At 42.4% G+C, this 25,357-nt stretch overlaps 1 protein-coding gene across 2 annotated transcripts in view; it reads right to left on the bottom strand.

Annotated features, from left to right (window-relative positions):
- DERA (deoxyribose-phosphate aldolase) overlaps positions 1-25,357 on the bottom strand; it is a 94,620-nt gene that overhangs the window by 60,314 nt on the left and 8,949 nt on the right. Inside the window, exons 1-4 of one of the 2 annotated variants that reach the window (XM_023750078.1) lie at positions 22,880-23,013; positions 3,913-4,010; positions 2,385-2,532; positions 108-203 (exon numbers count right to left, since the gene is read on the bottom strand). In XM_023750078.1, the coding sequence (XP_023605846.1) occupies positions 108-203; positions 2,385-2,532; positions 3,913-4,010; positions 22,880-22,901 (364 nt within the window). In that variant the 5' untranslated portion in view covers positions 22,902-23,013. Of the gene's footprint in view, positions 1-107; positions 204-2,384; positions 2,533-3,912; positions 4,011-22,879; positions 23,014-25,357 lie in introns of those variants that run through there. The other variant, XM_006084292.3, reaches the window with a different exon arrangement.

The raw sequence follows: 25,357 nt of genomic DNA, 5'->3' as shown, positions 1-25,357 counted from the left end.
AACTGATTAAAAGCATAGTGTACAACTATACGTAAAACCCTAAGATGTCTGAGCCGAAGAACTGGAAACATGTTGAAAGACATCAACAAAAGCCACACCGGTTTTACCTGATGCCACGGGAATAGTACAGCCGGCAGCCTTCAGCGCTTTCACGGCATCACACACGCGGGCAGGGTAGACGCAAACGGCAGCCGTAGTGATGCCTATGAAGAAAGAAAGCACAGCAGCCTTCTGAATGTGAAGTTCAAAATGCCTTTAACTATTACCTATAGCACAGTATCGGCAGAAATCAAAATGAGAGGAAAAAAGAATTCCCCCACGATGCGGCAAAAATTAAAAGATTTTTATTTTTTTTAATTTTATTTTATTGTTTAAAGTATTACAAATAGTAGTACGTATGTCTCCTTGTTTTTCCCCCCCACTGACCTTCCCCCGACCTCCCCTATCCTCCGGCACATGCCCTCACCACACCCCCCCAGTGTCTTGTGTCCATTGGTTATGCTTATATGCATGCATACAAGTCCTTCGGTTGATCTCCTACCTCCCCCCTCAACACTCTCCAGACTTCCCACTGTAATTTGACAATATGTTCCGTTTTTATTTTCCACATTTCTTCCCAGTTCTTGACAACATGGACCATTTTCTCATCGTTACAGTCATAGAATAAAACAATTGTGATATATTGTTCTTTAAAGTTAACATAACACGACTTTTTTTAAATTCTTAAATAATAAGGGTGGTGGTCTTGGGTCAATAAAAATATCTTATTTCATGTAATTAACAAAATCCAGATTTGTCCAGCATTCAGAAAGTGGATGAAGAAAAATATGAGCTAACCTTACAGGGTAGTATAGCAAAATGACATTTAATTACTCCTACCCCCTGTTTTATAAAAAATAATCTATATATATAAAAGCCCAGTGACTGGAACAGCAGAACAACCAGAATGACCAGTGGCTATGACACGTACTGCAGCAGCTAACCAGCCTGATCCAGACCCCGATCACCCCCCCTTCCCCCCAGGCCGGTCTGGCCCCCAATCGGCCCCTCCCACCCCAATCAGGGGTGGGGCCAGCCGGCCAAGTGCCCTCGGCCCCTCCCCCCTGCCGGCCCAGCCCGATGGGCCCCCATCAGGGTGGGCAGCCAGCCAGACCACCTGTGCACAAATTCATGCACCGGGCCTCTAGTAAATAAATCTGGAACCTCCATTTTGAGGAATAAGCTCTTACAAAAATAAAAATTAAATTAGACATTATAAAACAAAACAATAACATAAAGCATACAGAGTTGTTACATTTTTTAGCACCTCTCCCCCAAAGCTGATACTATTAAGTATTACTAGTAGGTGTTGTTTTTATTGTCAACTCAAGAAAAACATCATAAATATTTTTCAAAAGCTGTCCAGTTTTTTAGGTCTACAACTTATCTACATATCCAGTTGCACTCATTACAGACACCCTTCATGGAAAGACCTGGCTCCTGACACCAGCCCAGCGAACAACAGGGCACGTCCTCCTGCAAACAGCATTTAGCCGTCCAGGTCTTGGTCTCCTCATTTAGAAATATTAGAGCCCGGCCAGCGTGGTTCAGTTGTTGAGCACTGACCTATGAACCAGGGGGTCACAGTTCAATTCCCAGTCAGGGCACATGCCAGGATTGTGGGCTCGATCCCCAGTGTAGGGCATGTAGGAGATAGTTGATCAATGATTCTCTCTCATCACTGATGTTTTTATGTCTCTCTCTCTCCCTTCTTCTCTGAAATCAATAAAGATACATATTTTTTTAAAAGAAATATTAGAAATAAGGAGACTGACTCTCAAAGGTCTCCTCCATTTCTAAAATATTAAAGTTTTGTACTTATAGCAACTTTCTAAAGTTGCTGTAAGTTCTTTCATGTATACTAAGAAAGTGAATAAAACTTTTCTCAAAAGATCGAACCTAATATACAAGCATGTAATATTTCCCATTTGCATTTTATTCTCAAAAGTATTTCATTTGCTCACAGAAAATACTTTATGTATGAGACGTGATTATTAAGTAATGAGACTGGCTTTTTCACATGTGGCTGGGGAATCAGAATCAGTATTTTAGAGTCACTAGATAGAAAATTTCCAAAAACTGAAGAAATGAAAAGAAAAATCAAGAAGTTCTCTACCAGCAACTTGAATCCATGATGGAAAGAACAGACCTACACATAAGACTCAGATTCTCTCCCTGCTGTTTTTCAGAGAAGAATCTAATTATTTGGCTGTGTACACAATTCTATCACTTGGATTTTATTGTTGCTATCATTTTAGCAGCTGAATCTTGTCTTAAGTCCTCTGGATTTAGTCATCAGTATTGTAAAAAGGAAAAACCCAGACAGATTATACACCATACAATACCTTTATCGTGCATATTTAAAGCTTCCAAGAGATCCTCCCGGATTGGATACTTGGCTTTATAACAGAGCCTTTGAATGTTGGAATATGTGTCATCGCCTGCAAGTGTAGTAAGATCTATAAAGGTAACAGCTTTCAGGAGCCAAGCAGCCTGGTTTGAAGGAAAATAAAACTAAGATTAAAAAAAAAAAATCAATCTCCAACCCAGTTAGTTAGCAGAGAATCACTAGACAAACAAGAATGCTAAAAGCTGACATCTACACTATTCACAGCATATCATTCTGTTATAAACATTGCTAAGAGTGACCAACAACCTGAGTATCACATAGAATAAAATAAAAGGGGGAAGAGCAGTCTTACATTTTTTTTTCTCCCATAGATATTCCAATTTGAAATCCCTAATAGATCCAGTCTCCCCACATCTGACTTCTCCATCTCATTCACAAGGAGCCCCTCACAGCTACCCCACATGGAAGAACGTGGGAACAAGAGCATTTCTGTCTTACATTTCACCTCCAGCCCTGGGATCTCAGATGAGATAGTATAAAAAGACTCTATGCCCTAGCTGGTTGCTCAGTGGTTAGGGCACCAGCCCTCCAACTGAAGAGTCCCGGGTTCAATTCCAGTCAAGGGCACATACCTCGGTTGCAGGTTTGATCCCAGTAGGGCATGTGCAGGAGGCAACGAATCGATGCATCTCTCTCACATTAATATTTCTCTCTCTCTGCCTCTCCCCCTCCCTTCCACTCTCTCTAAAAATCAATGGGAAAAATAGCCTCGGGTGAGGATTAACAACAACAAAAAAAGACTCCCTATCTCCTTTGTTTGTTTTGATTTAATCCAATTCCATTTTTAAATAATATTCATATCTCACAACTCATTCTGACTAGTTTCCTTTTAACTTTTCAATCAGCATATCTCCAAAGATGAACAAAATGTGAGATGTCACCCAAAAGGATTCGATCACAACACTTTGCCTCCCTGGTAAAATGGACTCTCAATTCCTTTTAGTCCTGCGAGGCATAGCACGTCTTTGGTTGGTAGCCACAGGAGAATAGGCTTACCACAAGTACTCCACGCAACATCATTTTTCTGAATTTTGAAACATGATTTATGAAAATTAATACGAAGGAAAACACGATGGTCAAAGGAGGTCACCTAAGGGCCTCAACAGTGGGCACACCCGGTTTGGTTGTTACGGTTTGAAAATTAAAATAGAAGCCATCCAAAGGAGGTATGTCTAAGAAACTGAATAAATGTGTTGAGAAAAGATGCCATTGAGTGCACTCATGAATAAAGATGCCTCAAAATCATTTGCGGCTTTGCCACTCAAGAGTGATAACAATTTTAACTTGTTTGGATAAATGTGTTATCTTTCTCCAACCCATCATCATCATATATGAATTATTAAAATAAGTCATGGACAGCTGCAATCTTTTAAGGTTAGATGCATCTTGAGCGAAATTCAATACTGCGGCCTTGAGGGAAGAGCCAGGCACTGGAAAGTACAGGCACTAAGAAGAAGCCTTACCTGCCACTCCTTCTTCACGGTCCTGCGAGCCTGGATTTGTTGAGCGCGTCTCAGGACCGCCGGTTGATTCACTTGTATTTTGGAGATCCAGCTGAGGTCTAAAAGGGAATGAAGAATACTTTTTAAAACTTAAGAAGTTTTATTAAATACAGTCACCCATTTTTTTTTTTTTTAACACGGCCCTTGAAAGGATATATTTATCATCTGGCACCACAGCTCTGTTAGAGCTTATGTTTCTTTTTCGCGCAACTACAAATAAAATAACCTTGTTGAAAGAAGCCCAGTCATGAAAAGGCATGCTTCGTGGAAAGTTAAGTACATTTGGAACCGGAAGAGCCTGCATTGATTCATTACACCGACGTGTCTAACAATGGGGGGGACATGTTGTACTGCCCGGGCCACGTGCCTCGCTTCTGACAGCGAAGACTTATGTGTGAGTGCCCAGGCCAGGAGAGCAAACGATTAAAACATACTTAAGTGAATTGATGTTGGGCCTTAAAGGAATCCTCAATCACTACCCCCTCACTGACAAGATTAATATCCACTACATGCTGACATGATACAACCCATTCTTTCCTCAAAGGGGAATTTTTCAGAATGTATTAGAAATCACAACATTGATGTAGCAGAGGTGAGGAAAAGGAACAGAAACAAGCTGCTCAAAATTCCAGGAGACATCTCTGTCGCTTCGGTTTTGAAATGCTCTTTCCGGCGCCATCCCACCCGCCGTTCTCCGCTGGTTGACTGAAATTTCTACTCTAAGACCCAGCCTGTACGGTTTTCTTTGTGAAAACGCTGCCAGCTCCCCGCACAGAGCCAACATGTGGATCTCTCTCTACTGGGGAACTTGTATCAGTTCATATTGGAGTTGGGGTAAAATTGTCTCTTGTATTTCCTGTGTTGTGAGTCATGACCTTACTCATCTCTGAGTGTCCAAACCAAACACAGCGTCGGGTGCACACGCGGTGCAACTGCACCCACCAACACTCTGTAACACAGGTGGCCTCACCCATTTGCCTTCTATAACCAACCTCATTCTACATCCCTCTAGCAGCCTCATGTTTTTAAAGAATCTTCTCAGAAGAGCCTTAAAGGACTATTGTAGAAAAGGTTACTCATGAGGAAATGTGTCACAATTCAACAATTATTTATAAAGTGATGGGGGAAACTGCTGATTGCATACTGGACTGTGTAACAACACAAATAATAAATTATTTGCATCTACAACAAAAATAAAACTACAAAGATAGTCAGTTTCTACAAAAGACTCTCTCTCTCTCTACTATCTCATTTCCATTCGATGGTGTAGAAATTGCAAGTTAGCATTTGAATGATTAATAATGATATTCTTATTTTAAATATCACTGAAGAAGGAACATAGTCTTGGTGCTTTTTTCCCTAATTAAATGATTGTGTTAGCCGAAATCATTTAACAAACAGATTTTTAACATTTCAATCCATCTGTTCCTGCTTGTCTGCTGAACCAACTTCACAGAGAACTGGAGTCTAAGGTCAGGCACGTGAAATCTGCCTCTTCCTCCCCACCCCAAGGGAATAGAATCAGACAGACACACTGGACTCATCCCAGTTTTTCTGAGACCTATAAGAACTTCTCTCTAACCAAAGGTAGGGGGCTCTTTTTTTTTTTTTTTTTTTTAACTACTACTAATGGTGATCAAGTTCATGGAAAAGAATGTTTTCGGCAGATAGTAAAAATGAGTGAAGCAAGCAGCTTGGTGAAATACAATACTCACCACCAGGCAGCCATGGACAATAGTCAAAAGAGGGAAGCCTATGACGGTGGGGCACACTTTGAGGGGCTATCCTTTATTGCATGTGACACTTCCTGGAAGCATCTCCCCACTTCTTCTCTATTCCCCACCCACTCCGGCCACGGCTGCCAGAGAGGTCTCAGGCAATCCCAATCTTCATAATCTGACTTCCTCCTCCCTCTCATGCCCTGTCTTCTCCCTCTCTACTAACTGAGCTCTGTGGCACAGCCTTTCCAAAGCACTGGGAGTTCACTGACACATTCCACCATGTTCTGTCTCTGGACCTGTGCAGGCTGCCGGTCCCTTCTGCCTAGAATGCCTTTCCTTATCTCGCCTGGACAGTGAGCCTTTAACTCAACCTCTAAGACTCAGTTCAAGGATCTGAATAGACATTTTTCCAAAGAAGACATACAGATGGCCAACAGGTACATGCAAAGATGCTACACATCACTGATCGGGAGGGAGATGCAAATCAAAACCACCATGAGCTATCACCTCACACATTTAAAAATAAGACAAATAAGTGTTAGTGAGGATATAAAGGAAAGAGAACCCATGTGCACTGTTGGTGGGAATGTAAATTGGTGCAGCCACTCTGAAAAACAGTATGAAGGTTACTCAGAAAAATGAAAAACAAAACTACCAAATGATTCAGCAATTCCACCTGGATTTTTTTCTAAAGGAAACAAAATCACTAAATCAAAAAGACATGGGCACCCCCATTTTCACTGCAGCATTATTTTACAGTAGCCAAGATGTGGAAACAACCTAATTGTCCACTGACAAATGAATGAATAAAGAATTAAATGGAATATTATGATATTATTTAGTCATGGAAAAGGAAATTTTGACATTTGTAACACTACAGATGGACCTTGAGAACATTACCCTAAGTGAAATAATTCATTCAAAGACAAATATTATATGATCTCACTTAGATGTGGAACCTAAAAAAACAAAACTAAAAAAAGCTGAACTCAGCCCTAGCTGGTTTGGCTCAGTGGATAGAGCATAGGCAAGTGGACTGAGAAGTCCTGGGTTCAATTCCGCTCAAGGTCATGTACCATGGTTGCAGGCTCCTCCCCAGCCCAGGCCCTGGTCGGAGCACATGCAGGAGGCAACCAATTGATGTTTTTCTCTCACATCAATATTTCTCTCTGTCTTTCCCTCTCCCTTCCACTCTCTCTAAAAATCAATGAAAAATATCCTCCAGTGAGGATTAAAAAAAAAAAAAAAAGCTGAACTCAGAGATACATAGAACAGATTGGTGGTTGCCAGAGGCAGGGTGTGGAGGGTTGGGTGTGAAATGGGTGAAGGTGGGGACAGAAGGTACAAACTTCTACAATAGTAACAAAATCAATGTCATAAGGATGTAAAGTACAGTATGGTGACTACAGTTAATAATGCTATATTGCATACTTAAAATCACTTAAAAGTTCTCATCTCAAGGAAAAAAATTATAACTGCATGGTGATGAAGGTCAACTAATTTTATTGTGGCAATTATTTCACAACAATATATTTATCAACTCATTATGTTGTACACATAAAAACTATGACAGTGTTACATGTCAATTATATCTCCATAAAGAATTCTCAGTCCAATGTCACCTTCTCCGTGAACCCTCTCTGAACCACAGAGGTTGAGCTATTTTGACTTCTTTTTCTTCCATGGGCTCCTTTACAATCTGCCTTCACTTCCCTCCCCTTCATTCTGAATGGCACTAATTTTTCTAAATGCTCATTTTCCCAACAGATTTTTAAAAATCCAAGCAAAGTGCTTAATACGTGGATAGCATTCAATAAATTAGCTAAGTGGCTCCCAAAGTCCAGAAATGATCTATTCTAGAAGTCTTTGCCAGTTGCTTTTTATTTTTAATGTTTATCTTCCCCCCTCCCCCCCAGCTTTATTGAGGTATAATTGACAAATAAAAATTATATATATTTAAGGTGTACTACTTGCTGTTTGTTTTTGTTTGGGGATTTTATTTTAATGTTTTTATTGACTTTAGAGAGAGAGGAAGGAAGAGAGAGAGAGAAACATTGATTGGCTGCCTTTTACATGTGCTGGATTGCGGAACCAGGGTATGTGCCCTGACTGGTCATCATACCCACCACCTTCTAATGCAGTGGTTCTCAACCTTCTGGCCCTTTAAACACAGTTCCTCATGTTGTGACCCAACCATAAAATTATTTTCGTTGCTACTTCATAACTGTAATGTTGCTACTGTTATGAATCGTAATGTAAATATCTGATATGCAGGATGGTCTTAGGCGACCCCTGTGAAAGGGTCGTTCGACCGCCAAAGGGGTTGCGACCCAGAGGTTGAGAACCGCTGTATGTATATGACAACACTCCAACCAACTGAGCCACACCAGCCAGGGCTACAACTTAATGTGTGGATATACATTTTATATATACCGTAAATTAATCACCACAATCAAGGTAATTAATATATCCATCGCCTCACACATCTACCTTTTTTGGGTGTGTGTACTCAGAATATGTAAGATCTACCTCATAGCACGTTTCCAGTATACAATACAGCATGGTTAATTCTAGTCACGTTACTATATAATAGATCTCCAGGACTTAGCATCTGATATAATGAAACTCTGTACTCTAATTGCTTCTGATTAGAGAGGACTTTTGGATCTCCACAAGAGAAGTCGGGACTGAGCGTGAATGGGATACCTGAAGACATTCATCTTAAAAACTAATTTTTAGTACAATCCCCCACCAAAGGTTAGAACCCGTGAGGCCTACTCTCACACTTCTCAGATACCACTTGCCAGAGGTCCCTGCAAACCATCTCTTGGAGAATGTAATAGGATTACCTTGCTCACAGTATCAGGCTCCACTGCTAAAAATATCACTAGTGGTCATAAAATTACCCAGCCCCATGTTTAATCTAGCCACAGAATTTGCCTCTGTGACCTCCCATGGTAATGAATTATAAGTGACTATCTCATTTTATTAGCACTTAATTTGCTACTCTTTAATTTCATCAAATAACCCTTGTTCTCATATTATGGGGTCTGGGGAAAAGAAAGAACTGATTGGCCTTTGTTATGTCCTTCATAATTTTTAATATTTTACTCGAGTACCCTTTAGCGTCTCCTTTCCAGGAGAAGTGATTCTATTGCACACAATCTCATCAGGACCATAGAATCCACTCTTATGGGGCCAGGAGGGGTTTCAAGTACATGTGTCTTTGGGGAGAATAGATATGAAATCATAATTGGAAGGCGGTAATACTCTTTTCTTAACACTCTCCAGTGAAGAAAATCCCACGGTTTCTCTTAGTATGTCATTTGGTGCCTTTCAGGCTCTCTGTCATTTATAAATTTGTTCTCAAAGACTCTTCTCACAATTCTTTATTATTATTATTTTTCCTGTTCCAGTCTCAGTGGAGAGAGATCATTTTCCCCCAAAATCTACTTTGTAGCCTTTCCATCACTCCCATTTGTGTTTCTATGGCTATTTGTGAACTTCTTCACAGTATAAAACATGTAACACCAAATAACTCTATAAAAGAAGGTTTATTTTGTATTTTGATTTTACCTTTGTTCCTAATGGAGAAAAACAGAAATTGTGATACTTTATTAGAGACTTTTCCCAAAAAAAACTTTGGAAGAGTAAGAAAGATTAAATTTCCCATGTTTTCTCTTTTCATTCTTCCTGGGTTTTTATATGGAACTTGAGGCCTGGTGCACGACATTCGTGCACTGGGGGGTGGGAGGGTCCCTCAGCCTGGCCTGTGCCCTCTCGCAGTCTGGGACCCCTGGAGGATGTTCGCCTGCCAGCTGGCGGACATCCCCCGAGGGGTCCTTAGTGCTTCTGCGGAGGCGGGTGAGACTCCCACCACAGCTGCTATGCTTGCCAGGCGTGAGCCCCGCTTCTGGCTGAGCAGTGCTCCCTCTGTGGGAGCACACTGAACACCAGGGGGCAGCTCCTGCATTGAGCGTCTGCCCCCTGGTGGTTAGTGCGTGTCATGGAGACCGTCGTTCTCCATTCAGTCGATTTGCATATTAGGCTTTTATTATATAGGATTGTACCACCCGAATTTGTTCCCTAAGGCTGTCTCCAGTCATTTTCTGATATGCACTTGTACAGTTTTCATCCCAGACTCTATTACTGAGAACCTCTTGCTAACTGACTATTATTTCTGTGTTGTTTATTTTCAATTCTAATTTGCAACTTCCCAGGGATGAGCCACACCCTCCCATACAAGTGCCTAACACAAAAAAAGCTGCTCAATATGTCTGCTGCATCACAGTAAATTTATTTTTTACTTCAGACACTGAAACTAGTGAAGTATCAACTTGATCGCATCTAGTCTTTCTACCTTAGCCATGGAAAAGGTTAGCTTAGCTACAAAAAAAGAGCCCTGAATATCAGTACATGCCTGATCCAGCCAGGCTCAGAAGACATTCAATTTATATAAATGAGCAGACTCAGCCTCGCCCAGTTCCTACGCCAGAAAGATACAAGCCAGAGACTGTGCTGGGAGCCTGATCCTTACCAGCAAATGGAATCTAGAATTAGTCTTTCTCCCAAAGCCCAGTATCCAATAAACCCTGGGTGATCCCATAGAGGGCATCCAGGCTCCCACTGGACATTAGCCCACAGGGATCAGGCCTAAACCAGCAGTCGGACATCCCTCTCATAATCCAGGACTGCTGGCTCCCAAGCTTGCCTGCCTGCCTGATCACCCCCTAACCCAGCCGTGGGCAAACTACGGCCTGCGGGCTTGATCCGGCCCGTTTGAAATGAATAAAACTAAAAAAAAAAGACCGTACCCTTTTATGTAATGATGTTTACTTTGAATTTATATTAGTTCACACAAACACTCCATCCATGCTTTTGTTCCGGCCCTCCGGTCCAGTTTAAGAACCCATTGTGGCCCTCGAGTCAAAAAGTTTGCCCACCCCTGCCCTAACCCCTGCCCTAACCCCTCTCCTGCCTGATCGACGCATAAAGTTTGCCCACCCCTGCCCTAACCCCTGCCCTAACCCCTCTCCTGCCTGATCGACGCATAACTGCTCCCCTGCTGGCCCGATTGCCCACAATTGCCCTCCCCTGCCAGCCTGGTCACCCACAACTGCCCTCCCCTGCCGGCCCAATCACCCCCAACTGCCCTCCCCTGCCAGCCTGTTCACCCACAACTGTCCTCCCCTGCCAGCCATCTTGTGGCGACCATCTTGTGACCACATGGGGCAGCCATCTTGTGCGAGGGTGTGATGGTCAATTTGCATATTACCTCTTTATTATATAGACTATATTGCTGCAATGAAAAGTTATATAGGATAAGAAATGGAGGATGCAGGGATGGGCACAGTCAGAGAAAGTCTCTGATAAGGAAACATTTAAAACTTTTGAGCAGAACCCCAGTTGAAATAGGAAGTGAGCAATGAGGCCACTGTCCAGGGAAACAGTGTCCAGGCAGAAGTGCAAATGCAAAGGGCCTAAGGCAAGAGTGAACATGTCGTATGTGAGGCAAAGCTGAGACACAGGTGTAATGGAGGAGAGTCAGCAAGAGGGGCAGGAAGTGGTAGAGAGAAAGTCAGAGAGGAAGGCAAGGGCCAGGCCATTGAGTAAAATGTTTTCCAAACTGAGAGTCATGACCCATAGATGTGTCATGATATCAATTCGGTCAGCTGCAACCAGCATTTAAAAAAAAAAAAAAAGGCACTGGCTTCCTAAGCCAGGGATTGTGGGTTCGTGTCCCATCTGTGGTGCAAAAAAAATAAAAAATAAAAATAAAAAAAAATAATGAAATAAAATAAAATAAAAAGAAGAAGAAATAGAATAAAATAGGAAAACATCAGGGTACACTCTATGTAAAATTAGGGGGGGGGTCATTTACGGAAGTTCTGTTTTAATCACATGTATGTAGGCATGTACTTTGTGGCAATATAATACACAAAGCCTGTTATAAAGCCCCTTAAGTAGGACTCTTTCAAGCTGGAAAGGACTTTAGGTGTGAAATGGGAAGACTTTTGAGAATTCTGAGCACAGGGCTAAAAGGATTTGATTTACATTTTAAAAGCAAGCCTCTGGCTGCTGGGGGGAAGCCAATTAAAAGGCTCACACAAGAGCAGGTGGTGGCTCACACCAGAACACTCCAGTGGCGGGGCCAGTGGTGGAAACCCCATCAGTCCACTGATGGGAGCATTTCTATTCTACATTCAAACAAATAAGAGCGACCCCCTCTCTGGTGCCATTATTCCCATCTGGAGAGTGAAGAGTCCAAGAAAAGTTGACATTCCAGAAGCAGTTCCAAGGTTCACAAAGCACACAGTTCAAGGACATTTCCTCTGCTCTCCACCCATAAATATCCTCAGATAAGTGGAAGATTCACAGATTAGAACAAACTGTCAGGGCTGGTCTCTGGGCCTCCTCTCCGACCCTCTCCACACTTTAACGACTGGAATGAAATCTAACCATTCCTCCCAGTACTGACCATCTGCTGAGCTTTTAAATATATTTTTATTGATTTCAGAGAGGAAGGGATAGGGAGATAGAAACATCAATGATGAGAGAGTCATTGATCGGCTGCCTCCTGTGTGCCCCACACTGGGGACCAAGCCAACAACCTGGACATGTGCCCTGGCCAGGAATCGAACCATGACCTTCTGGGTTCATAGGTCAAAGCTCAACCACTGAGCCACACTGGCTGAGCCATCTGCTGAGCTTTTAGTCTTCACTACAGTGACCACATCATCCTGGGCAACTAGGACATGCCCAGTTGACACACCCTTGCCCCATCTAGTTGGGCATTTGTCTTATACATTTCATTTTAAACAAACTTAAACCAATTCAGGTTTGGTAGACCCCAACTTCTACTATGGTCTCCAGTAATAGTGTTAAAGGGTGTGCAGTGAGCAGAGCTCTCACCTGAATATGTGGTTCACTCTAGGAAACCAAAACCTGACTTTTTTCCACCTTCCCAAACATAACAGAAACAACACTCCCAGTACGCAGGGCATTCACTGGCGGCTCAGGGCACTGGGAGTATCTGTGGCTAGCAACAGCTGAGTCCTTCCAGTCTTGAGTGATGATTGAAGTAAGCAACACTGTTCTTTCTCTGTAGCCATTTGCTATAGCTGCCAGCTGTGCCCTGGCCTGAGCCCCAAACTGCAAGAGATACAGTCACACCATGCCACACGTCAATAGGGTCATGAGAAGTGTTTGGATGTGTAGGTTAGATGAACATGGAATATGTCAGGGAATCTCTAGATTCCTGGAGGAGAGTAGACTGAAAGCAATGCTTTGGTCATTTTTTTATTCAATAAATCTAAAATTATTTATTTGGGGTTAGGTTTCTTTATTTTGAAAAAAAATCCATCAGCAGCAGTGAACTCAAAAAAAGTACTACATTTAATGAAAAAGTAGATTCTGAATTTTTATTTCTCAGGAAAGTTGATAATCTGTAATCTGGACAAAATGCTCTTCAACATTTATCATTTGTCAACATCGCTCTACAGAGATATCACGGGCTCCAAGAAGACCCAAACTTGCTTAAAAAGCATTTGTAGATACTCCAAAAATTAGCTGTTATGTTAAGAATCCTGTGCCTAAAGATGACAATTTAATACCGCCTCAAAGGGTAGTCACATAAAACTCTGAAGCATGACTTTCCCTTCAGATAAAATGTGTGCTCTAAATATTGCTCATTTTACATCCAAATTTCCTGATGTGTATAAGAAAAAAAACAACACACAGCTATTCATTTTTTGTTTCCAGAAGCAGAATTTCACAAACAAGTAGGAAATAACAGTTTTATATCAGAATCAAACCACGATTCATCACTTAGCTACTATGTGACAAGAAAACTTAAGGAAGGGACATCTGGGGACAAGGAAGGAGGATTCATAAACAGCAACGACATCAGAGGAAGTGCTGGCATCAGAGGGGAAGGGAGAAAAAAGTGGGTGATTTAACGACACAAAGAATCGACTTAAAGCAACTACAGTATTTCTCTACCCTTAGGGAAATAATTGATACAGGCAAGCATTACCAATGGATGCAAAAGACACTGAGTGATAAGTTCATGGGTCAACTGGATATGCACATGGTATAGAAGTACGGACTCATACATTACTTGCGGGTCAAAGGGTTAAACGGGAACTGTACAATCGGCAGGTGTCGCTGCAATCTTTTTAGACATATGATCAAACTTAACATCAGACGCTCTTTATATGCCTCATGGCATGATGCAGTATGAACTACATAGCATCACTATTGAAGTGCTCTGACCAGACCTGTTTAATCTGAATCTACTCAAGTTTTAGATAGGGGATGGTGAATTTTGATTCTATGTGCCAACTGGACTGGCTCACGGGGTGTCCAGGTACTTTTTTAAAACATTATTTCTGGGTGTATCTTGTGAGGGTGTTTCGGACGGGATCACCCCTGAATGCGTACACTGATGAAAGCAGACTGCCCTCTGCAATGTGGGTGGGCCTCATCCAATCCCTTGAAGGCCAGAATAGAACAAAAGGCTGAGTGAGAAAGAGCTCTCTCGGTGTCTGCCTCCCCCAGCAGGGACACTGGGCTAGCCCTGACCTCTGACTTGCACTCCAAAGGGAACTTACACCATTGACTCTTCTGGTTCTCAGGCCCTCAGGCTTAGACTCGGACTCACACCGTCCGCTCTCCTGGGTCTCCAGCTCACCAACTGCAGGTCGTGGACTTCTCAGCCTCCAGAATCACGTGAGCCAATCTTTTATACTATACTAGAGGCCCGGTGCACAAAAATTTGTGCACTGGAGGGGGGGGGGGTCCTCCAGCCCAGCCTGTGCCCTCTCGCAGTCTGGGACCCCTCGGGAGATAATGACCTGCTGGCTTAGGCATGCTCCCGGGTGGCAGAGGGCAGGCCCAATCCCTAGGTGCAGCCCCTGGTCAGGCTCAGAGCAGGGCCAATTGGGGAGTTGGGGTGCCGCCCCGTCATGCACAGAGCAGGGCGGATCGGGAGGTTGCGATGCCACCCTCAGTCACGCTCAGGGTAGGGCCGATTGGGGGGTTGGGGCACTGCCCCCTGTCACACTCAAGGCAGGGTCGATGGGGAGGTTGCGGCGCCACCCCCTGTGACGCACAGAGCAGGGCCCATCGGGGGGTTGGGGCGCTGCCCCCTGTCATGCACAGAGCAGGGCCCATCAGGGGTGTTGGGGCTCCGTACCCTGTCACACACAGAGCAGGGCCGATCAGGGGGTTGAGGAGCTCCCCGCTGTCACTCACAGAGTAGGGCCAATAGGGGAGTTGGTGCGCTGCACCCTGTCACACTCAGGGCAGGGCCAATGGGGAGGTTATGGCTCTACCCTGTCACACACAGAGCAAGGCCCATGGAGGGGGGTTGGGGCGCCGCACCCTGTCACACTAAGGGCAGGGCCGATGGAGAGGTTATGGCTCTACCCTGTCACACACAGAGCAAGGCCCGTGGAGGGGGTTTGGGGCGCCACCCTCTATCACCCACAGAGCAGGGCCGATCAGGGGGTTGGGGAGCCGCCACTGTCACACTCGGAGCAGGGCCGATGGAGAGGTTATGGCTCTACCCTGTCACACACAGAGCAGGGCCCGTGGGGGCGGGGGGGGTTTGGGGCACCACACCCTGTCACACACAGAGCAGGGCCGATCAGGGGATTGGGGAGCTCCCCCCTATCAGGCACAGAGCAGGGCAGATAGGGAGGTTGTGGCCCCACCCCCTGTCACACACAGAGCCGCAGGGCGATCAGGGGGTTTGGGCGCTGCCCCGTCACACTGATCCCGGTGCCGGGAGGCATATCACCCTTTTACTATATAGGACAGAGGCCTGGTGCACGGGTGGGAGCCGGCTGGTTTGCCCTGAAGGGTGTCCTGGATCAGGGTGGGGGTCCCCACTGGGGTGCCTGACCAGTCTGGGTGAGAGGCTGAGGGCTGTTTTCCGGCTGGCGAGTAACTGAAGCTTCCAACCGCTCCTTGCTGTCTTTTTTTTTTTTTTTTAATTCTGGGCCAGCTTTAGCTCTGAGGCCTCGCCGCTGAAAACATCGATACAATGTTGCTAAAGCCCGGCTGAATGAAAGCCGGTTTCTGGGGTTTTGTTTATCTTCTTATTTGCAACATAGTACATAGTTGCTTAGAGTTGTAGCTCAGAGGCCGGCAAGTGAGGCGGGGAATGTTGGAGTCCGCAGCAAGCAAGCCTCATGTTCGCTTCCAGCTGCCTGGCTGCCGGCCGCCATCTTGGCTGACAGTTAATTTGCATATACTCACTGATTAGCCAATGAAAAGGGTAGCGGTCGTACGCTAATTACCATGTTTCTCTTTTATTAGTGTAGATCTCTTTATTTATATCTACATCTATTTACCTACTACTGATTCTAGAAAAACCAGACTTAGGCAAGATACAACTTCCAAATTAAAGGAAATACAGAAGACAGAGAAATAAGTTACATGACATCATGAGGAAATAAACAGATAAATCCCCAAGTTGGGGCAGTCTGATAACCCAATAGCATCAAACTCAGTAAAAGAAGGGATTCTATTTCAGATTAAGGGAAACAAATACAACTGAATATAATCCATAGTCCTGATTCGGAACCTGGCTTGAACCAACCAGTGATAAATGTGACAATGGTATTATTAAAAAATATTTTTATTCTTTAAAATGCTAAAAGTATTTATTTATTTTTTTAGATATATTTTATTGATTTTTTACAGAGAGGAAGGGAGAGGGATAGAGAGTTAGAATCATCGATGAGATAGAAACATCGATCAGCTGCCTCCTGCACACCCCCTACTGGGATGTGCCCACAACCAAGGTACATGCCCTTGGCCAGAATGGAACCTGGGACCCTTCAGTCCCCAGGCTGACGCTCTATCAACTGAGCCAAACCAGTTAGGGCCTAAAAGTATTTATGAGTAAAATGTCATTATGATTATAATTTTAATTTTAAATATTTCATTCCCTGGCCAGTGTGGCTCAGTTGATTGGGCATTGCCCATGCCCCAAAAGACTGCCGGTTCTATTCCTGGTCAGGTACATGCCCCGGTTCTGGGTTTGATCCCCGACAAGGAGCATGCAGGAGGCAGGTGGTCCATGTTCCATTCTCTCATCCAGGTTTCTCTTTCTCTCTCCCTCTCCCTCATCTAAATTCTTAGGTATAAGCAATAGCTAATCTAAATTTCAGTATCTGCTTAAAATTACTAATTTTCCCTGGCTGGTGTGACTCAGTTGGTTGGGCATTGTACCGTGCACCAAGAGGTCACCATTCGATTCCCTTCCCGGTTAGGGCACATGCCCGGGTTGCAGCTCGGTCCCCAGTGGTGGGCATGCCGGAGAAAGCCGATAGACGTTGCACTCTCACTTTGATGTTTCTCTCTCTCTCTCTCTCTCTCTCTGTCTCTCTCTCTCTCTCTTTCTCTCCCCCGTCCCTTCCTCCCTCCCTCCCCTCCCTTCCTCTCTAAAATCAATGTTTTTAAAAAAACATATTTAAAGTAAATAAATTACTCTCATTGGTCAGAATAGCATTACCAAAGAAAACCTCAAAAGCCATTTGGAAGGCAAAGTCAACAAAGGACTTCAGACAAATTAAACCCCGCCCCCCCAAAAAATATATATATATATGACTAATGTAAACATTTAACTCTCCTACCCAATGTAGTAATTTTAAATCCTGACTCATAAGCAAAAATTTCATTTAGAACCTCAATGCTTTTATTTTCTTATCTGCAAAGGACAGGGTATTAATTAGTTAATATAATTTACCACCAACAGCCTTTAGTATTATATCTCTGGTGCTATTTTTCTGACTATATGGACCTTATAACAAACTGACAGCTGACTTGATCCACTTCCCCAAGTAATACTGACACATCTAGTCAAGTAAATTTGTAAGCCTCATGCCTAGAATACTATGCCCTCCATTCTCACTGGGGAGCTGCCTCTCATCCTTCAGGTTATCAGTTTAAACATTCTCTACGAAGCTTTCCCTGATGCCTCATCCATAAGGTGTCCCTGTTCATGTGTGACCTCAACACCCTGTACTGCTCTGCTGTCAAGATTATCATAGAGAAAAACAGGACGAAGGGAAAGTCGATATTCAGTGCCATCACCAGCGCCCTTCCACTACTCAACTCCGAGAACACTAGCAGTCAGGCTATGTTCCCCCAGGCAAAACATGGGAGGATTCATCTCCAGACAGGTTAGTAAGCCAGGACAAGTGGAATAGGGATAAGTGGAACTGAGACAGGTAGTTAAATGGCCCAGCAGTTCTTGCCACCTAGTAAATTACAAAGTCCCATCTTCCCTAACTAAGGACACTTGAGAGTAAATGGTTTACACTTCTCCTCCCAACTAGAGAGCAAATGGCTTAAATCACCCTACTCAGGAGATCGGTAACAGAAATTCAATCAGTGCCATCTGTGCCAATCACACCCAAGGATGGATGAAGTCAGGGGAATAAATCTCATTTTGGTGCATCAGCATAAAGCTGATGAATATTCTATTGAGATCCTCCCCTAAAATTCCTGGCTTTAGAAAAAAGAAAAGAACCCTCAAGACAAAGAGGGTTCTCTCTGGAGCACACCCACACCTTTCTCCCCTCTCAGGCTTACATCTTTACTTTTCTCCCTTAAACTCTAAGGGTCCCCACAAGACTTGCAATCCGGGGAGGAATGGGGAGTGGCGGCTCGTCCTGGGCTTACCCCCTGAACTTGTCTCCAAGGCCCCCTTTTCTCCGGCTTTTCAGTGAGCTGACAGCAGCCCATCTTGGCTCACTTCTGTCACTGTGACTTTTACTTGTCAGTGAGTCCACACGGCCCAGTGTGCCGACCAAGTCCTGCCGGCCAAGGAAGCTCACCCGAGCTTTGGTGTCCAGTGTTTAGTGGGTCTTGGACACAAAGACACTTAACCCCCATGTGGCTGACCTCAGTCCCCAGCCTCCGGAGGTCAAGCTAAGACCACATGACCCAAAGCGGTCACTGTCAGACTATCTGGTGGGGGCCAAAGCTCCCGGAAAACAAAGACACTCTTACCAGGCAGGACAGTCCAAGGGTTTAGAGATCGTCTCCCAAGAACTAAGGATAAAAACCAGTCCTGTCTTTGGACACAACTAAATGCTTTACTACACAAATGCCTCATTCTTAAATATGAAGGGACAACCAAGGACTACCTGATACAAAAGGAAAGCTTCTCACAGAGTAAAAACAACTGGACAGGAAAGAGTGGAGGGCACTAAGAGGCAACAGACACTGTGGGAAGCAGAAGAAAACTTGAGAATGACCATAAATAATATCCGCATGCATAAAACAAGGGGAGAAAGCTAAAGGGGGACAGAAAGAAAAAGGGGGTTCTATGGAAAGTAACCTCACCGGGTGATCTGATCATAAATTTCTAACTGGGCAGCTCAAGATGGGTAGTCACGCCCCAGGCATATGACTTCTTTAGTGAAAGGCTAACCTTTGCCTTAAGCAAGCCCTACCCATTGTTTCTGTGCAGCTAAATTAACACACCTTTCAGGCAACCATCCTCAAGAGAGAACATAATCTTAACTATCCTGTAATCTAATTCCCACCTTCTCTCCCCCACCTCCATGTAATCTTCCTTACTTTTCCTTCTTATTCCAAATGCATAAAAGATGCTGCAAAACACTTCTCCTGAGCATTTCAGATATTGCTCCTGGGCATATGTTGTCAGTTTGGCTCAATCAAACTATTATAAACATTCTCTACAGGTTTGGACATTTTGTAGGTGGACACTATTAAGAAAAAGAAAACTAAAGAGCTCTTAGAAATTAAAAATGTGATAGAAATGAGAAGTCCAACGGAAGACTTGAAAGATGATGTGAGGGAAATCTCCTATTCCCCCTTCCTCCCAAGGGGGGGGGAAAAAATGAGACAGTAAACAGGAGAGAGAAAAAAAGTTAAAATCAAAGGATCAATCGAAAAAGTCCAACATCCAAGAAGTAGGAATTCCAGGACAAAATTAAGAAAATGAAAGGGAAAAAAATTAATCAGAGAAATAATTTGAGAAAAAAGAAAGGCCACATTACAAAATGGGAATAAGAAGAGCATTAAATTTGTCAAGAGGAACACTGGATAGAAGCCAAATACAATGGGAGAATACCTTGAAATTCCTGAGGAAACAGAATTTCAAATATAGGATTCTATTCTCAGCTAAAATATTGATTAAATATGACTAAAGAGTAAAAGCATGTTTTGACATTCCAAGCCTTTCTTTTCAGGAAGTCGCTGATAATTGCACTCCACCAAATCAGGAAGGAAACCATGAAAGAGGAAGACATGGACTCCAGAAGACAGGGCCATAATAATAGTGTGAAAAGGAAGCCTTGGGTTAAGTGGGGGAGAGCCCTGTCTACCAGGGATGCAGCAGGCTTCCAGAGAAGCTGGATTCAAGAGAGGAGAGTTGACGACACTAGGGGTGACGTCTCCTAGAAAAATACAAACCTAATGAATTACATCATCTCTTTGAATGCACCAAAAAAGCAGTTTCATTGCTGACAGCTGGCGTAGGGTTGAATTAGTAATAACTACATTGAAAACTGAGCAAATGAGACAATTCCAGAGAAAATAAAAATTTATTCAAAAAATAAAATGTAATCACAGTGTACCATATGGCTTATAAATGAATATTGACACCGTCTTAATAATAGACACACTGAAAATGTATCTAATTAAAATGATATTGCCATAATGAGAGGATGGAAGAGGGGCCCTCGGAGAGGAAGGGGGAGATACAGTGCAAGAGAGCTAAATCTTTATCTTCCATAGCAGAACGTCAATGCATACAATTCAAAACTGAAAAATTAAGACTCACAGTACAAGCGTGTTATTTTGAAATGTGGAGGTAAACACTAGAAGAAAAGGCTCCCTGTGGGGAGCAGGAAGTATGGATGTAGAAGGGTGGACAGGAGTTTGCTGTATGAACTCTTATAAACATGCCTTTTTAAAGAATATATATATTCAATAAAAATTCAAATAACATTTGAAAAGAGAGGAGAGAAGCATTTGCTAATGAATCAGGATGAATACCAGCAGGCCTTAGGCTGTACAATAAAAGAAGGTGGGGAGTATTCTACATTTTTTTTGTTTGTTTTCTTAAAGGGATCTCCAAAGATTAGTTAGTTAAAAGTAAGCGTCTGAACCCAAGACTGACACTAAAGAACCCACTTCACCTCAGTGTTTATAAACTACTTCATATTTGTCAATTGTTTTATCTCTCTCACGATTCTCCCAAGAGATTTGCCTCCAGGCATACAACCAACATTAAGGGTCAGATTATCTCCCAGTAATTCTCTAAGTTACATTCAGCTATTTCACTTCCCCTCCATTTCATAAGTTTCATTAGGAAGCATACCATTACATTACTAAAAGATGCAGCTTCTCCTTTCTCACAGGCCATCAGGACTTACATTCTGGGCTCCACATATGGATTTACAATATGACTAAAATCTCAGTGCATCCCAGAGGTTTTGATTTGTACAGACTGAAGAAAATATCTCAAGGGGGATATAAACAAAATGTCCTCTACAGTTTGTTCTATACCTGGCCAATCCTTCACTTTTATGAAATGAATTCAATTCTACCAGTCTAAATCAAGTGTTGGTTCTTCAGCCTCTATCTATACCTGTTACTTCACCAGGCAAAGCAAGTTAAGGGTTTATATAAGTTCATAAGTGCTTGTCAAATTTGGAAAACATGCATACACACACACACACACACACACACACACACACACATCAAACAGTTTTGTGAATTAATTCTTGATTTGACAATACTTTGAAAACTGTCATTTAAAAATTAGTTCTTTCATGTTTTTCAGTCAAATTAACATCTTAAATTTGCTAATAGACAAAAATTCCCATCTCACAGGAAAAACCCAGATCTCAATTTTACTACTATGCATTCTCTTGAAAATACACCATTAGACTTATTAAACCAAACTTGGATTTCTGGGAAATTTTCTGATCAGTTTCTCCAAGCCCCTACATGTGCCCAGAGTTCAGAAAGAATCATTAGACCTTGGAGAAATTCATCAAGAAGCTGGAAAACTTTGGCACCCTGCTCAGTAAAGATCCAACTCTCAGCCCTTTGAGACGATTTGATCAATTATTCTAGGAGCTTCAGAGAAAACCTATTTAAGTCTTTCCTCTCAATGAGGTACTTGATGACAGACTTTCCTAAATTAAAATCTGAAAATGTTCCAAAATGCCCTGCTATTTATTGATTTCACATGATAAGTCCACAGAAAATATTTTTCATAAAGCTGCTACCCATGCTGGAAGCTGTGCCAATCACACAAATTAGAGTCCGCAAGGATACTTACATAAGAAAACAGACCTGCATACAATTAATCCTGTCAAAATATCATATACATAATTTAAATGCTACAGAATAGAACTAAAAATAATTATTATTATTTTGTTTAAATGTAAGTATGTTAAGCTCCGGGGGGGAAAAGAACAAATATCTTAATGGAATCTAATGGTTCTATAAAATCTGTACCTATTTTTCCTGAAACCTATTTCCCCATTACCACTCCTGTACTCAATGTACTCTGCTCTCAGCACACACACACACACAAACACACACACACAATATCCCACTTAATTCTCATTCCAGGAAAAATCTATTACCAGTCATTTGTACTATACCCATGGATTTAAGGTAATATATGACCTCTCCCAATAACATTTACTTTTATGTTTGACCTCTCAGGTAAGATATAGTAAATAATGAAGGACATATTTTATGAGGGGTGTTAACAACTTATTTCCTAAAGTTTGTGAGTTCATATTATTCCTGACACCTAATCTTTTGGGCAAATACTTTGTAAAATGACTTAAGACTCACTTCAATTTTGCGATTAAAATTTGTATGTTTAAATTTTGAAACCAATGCCAGAGTTTTACCAAAAATATTGCTAGTTCTCAAGCAATAGCACATGAGCATGTGTCTGAGCTCATATATCTAACATAGTCATAGGATAGCACCAATAAATCTTATCAAATGAACACTTACTCTATAGTCTTGTTATTTATCAATTTCAAAGATGCTGATCACAAAAATAGGTTAGAAAAATAAAAGAACTTGGGATGAATAAATTCCCATGGGGTGGAGGATTCCCAATGATAAATACCTTTAACATATTCCCATATGAAGGAAAGCAAATCATTAGAAAGTTACTGAGTACATACCTCGTTTCAACCACCACTGCATTCCAGCACGCACTGCAGCTCCAACTGCCCTAGACTCTTTGAACTTCTCCTCACAACTTCATGTTATATTCCGCTCAGCAAACTTGTTCACAACCAGTTATTCTTTAGTTTTAAGTTTAGAACGTCCCCACATTCCTATAATTTGTGAAAGGGAAGGTAAGTAATTCTTATTGCGGCTCACTACCTTTCAGGCACTGTGCCAATTGCTCTACTTATAATATCTCCTTTAATCTTCACAATTACTCTATGACTGAGCTTTTATTCACCTCATTTTTTTAAGTGTGAAAACTCAAAAAACAATAGGTAGAAGAATCAGGATTTGAATCCCACAGATTCAGAATTCAAAGTCTAATTTCCTTTCAAAAAAGAAGTTATGTTTAATTAAATGGGCAACCATCCCAACATATATATTAATTTGCAGAAAATTTTAATCTGGTTAGTCTAGAACTAAATAACCAAATTCTCAATCTTGAACATGCGATTCTGATTTGAAACCAAAGTGAACTAAGTTTTGAAAGTAAAAGAAAAAATTAAAAGGAAACATGTGTTGTGTAACTGGTATATGTATTATCCATGTTTTATGTCACCTCATTACCCTTTGATTTGCAGAAAATATCAAATGCTTTCCAACCCCAACTTACCACAGTCTCACGCTCTCCAGCACTGCCTTTATATGTGCTTAAATATATTTTTAAACACACGCAGAAGGAGCTTGGAATGTAGGTGTACCCCTTAGACAGCAGGCATCTAACATGTGCTAAAATACCCTGACTGTAAGCAGACAGGGCTGGAGTTGACACTGTCTCCCAAAACAAACAAACAAACCCCCGTTACATTATGGAGCACAGTGACTGCCAACACTGTCTGAGAATATCTGTTCAAAACTGAACTTGAGCGGAAATCGCCACCTGCTGGGTGCTGACTCAAAAACACCGCCTCCCACAGCACCTGATCGCCTTCTGCAACTTCTACGCAGGAAGTTCTGTTGTGGCGCAGGTTTTGCCAAGGCGACTGGTTTTCCTTGTGTTTTCAGATGCTCGGTGACAAGTCAACAAAAACGTTAAAGCACCACCACCCTACTTTAAAAAGGAAGCCATCAGATGTGCCAACTCGGAAGTCTGTCTGAGTGAGCTTTACAGTAACACCTCCTGGCCAAGTTGGCCTGGAAGCACTCCCCCTAGTGGAGCAGAACGGGAACACAGGCTTCCCTCCGTCTGCTCCACGGAGCCTGGTGAACCAGGCCAACAGAGCAGGGAAAGAAAGCCTCCCAGAGGAGATGAATCATGAAGGTAGTACTAGGAGTATTACTGGAATAATGACTACCATTCATTAGTTAAGGGTGACTTAGCTATAACTCTACCACGGGGGCTTTAGGTCCTTTCGCAGATGAGAAAACTGAAGCTCAAAGAGATCAAAGTATTTGTCCAAGGTCACACGATGAATGTGAGAGTTAAGATTCAAACAGGTCTCTCTGATTCCGAACCTAAGTTATTTCCAGAATGCTTGTATATAATCTTCAGAGTGAAAAACGTATTTACTTAATTTATCCAGTTGACATACAATTTTACAAGGATTTAACAGACGTCTCTAGTTCCAGTCTTGTGAGATTTTTACCTGGCAAACCTGTTCATCACTTCCTCACAGCACTGACTGTCCCCACCAAGTCAGTCGTTACTTTCTACTAAAGACAGAGATGACATTAATCTGATTAAGGTTATACATAGTTTTCACGAAATGGAAGTAAATTCTAAAGCAGGGGTCCTCAAACTACGGCCCGCGGGCCACATGCAAATACAAATATTGTATTTGTTCCCGTTTTGTTTTTTTACTTCAAAATAAGATATGTGCAGTGTGCATAGGAATTTGTTCATAGCTTTTTTTTAAACTATAGTCCAGCCCTCCAACGGTCTGAGGAACAGTGAACTGGCCCCCTGTTTAAAAAGTTTGAGGACCCCTGTTCTAAAGTAACCAAATAATCAGCATAGCAAACCTGAAAAGATAAATACAGTTTGTACTATTTGAACAAACAACAGGAAAAAAGTTAACCAAATATGGATTTTTCTGAGGCAGATGAGAAAGACCAGAGGTAGAGAGATGAGCTCCGTATGAGGCCACCAGCACGATTTAGGTGTGTGAAGGAACGAGGCAAGGATAGGAATAGAAGGAAAGAGGAAGAGGTGAATCCACAAGATACTTTTTTTCTTTCAGTGTAAGAAACATTAAGACTATAATCAGTATTCTGTTATGCAGAGGAACAAATACAAAATAAAAGCTCTGCTTCCATAAAGATTTATGACGTCAAGACGTGCACTAATGAAAAACCTAGAGAGAAAGTATACAATAATGTATTTCAATCATGTTCAATCACCAAAGAAAGGGGGGGGGGGGGGAACGTGAATTGAGGCACTGGAGCTTACAGCCCTTGAAAGCCAGAGAAGACTGCGATGGCCAGAGAAG

This window comes from Myotis lucifugus, unplaced genomic scaffold (assembly GCF_000147115.1).
Source record: "Myotis lucifugus unplaced genomic scaffold, Myoluc2.0 scaffold_10, whole genome shotgun sequence".
NCBI classification, from domain to species: domain Eukaryota; kingdom Metazoa; phylum Chordata; class Mammalia; order Chiroptera; family Vespertilionidae; genus Myotis; species Myotis lucifugus.
This window is presented reverse-complemented; position numbering and strand designations above follow the sequence as displayed.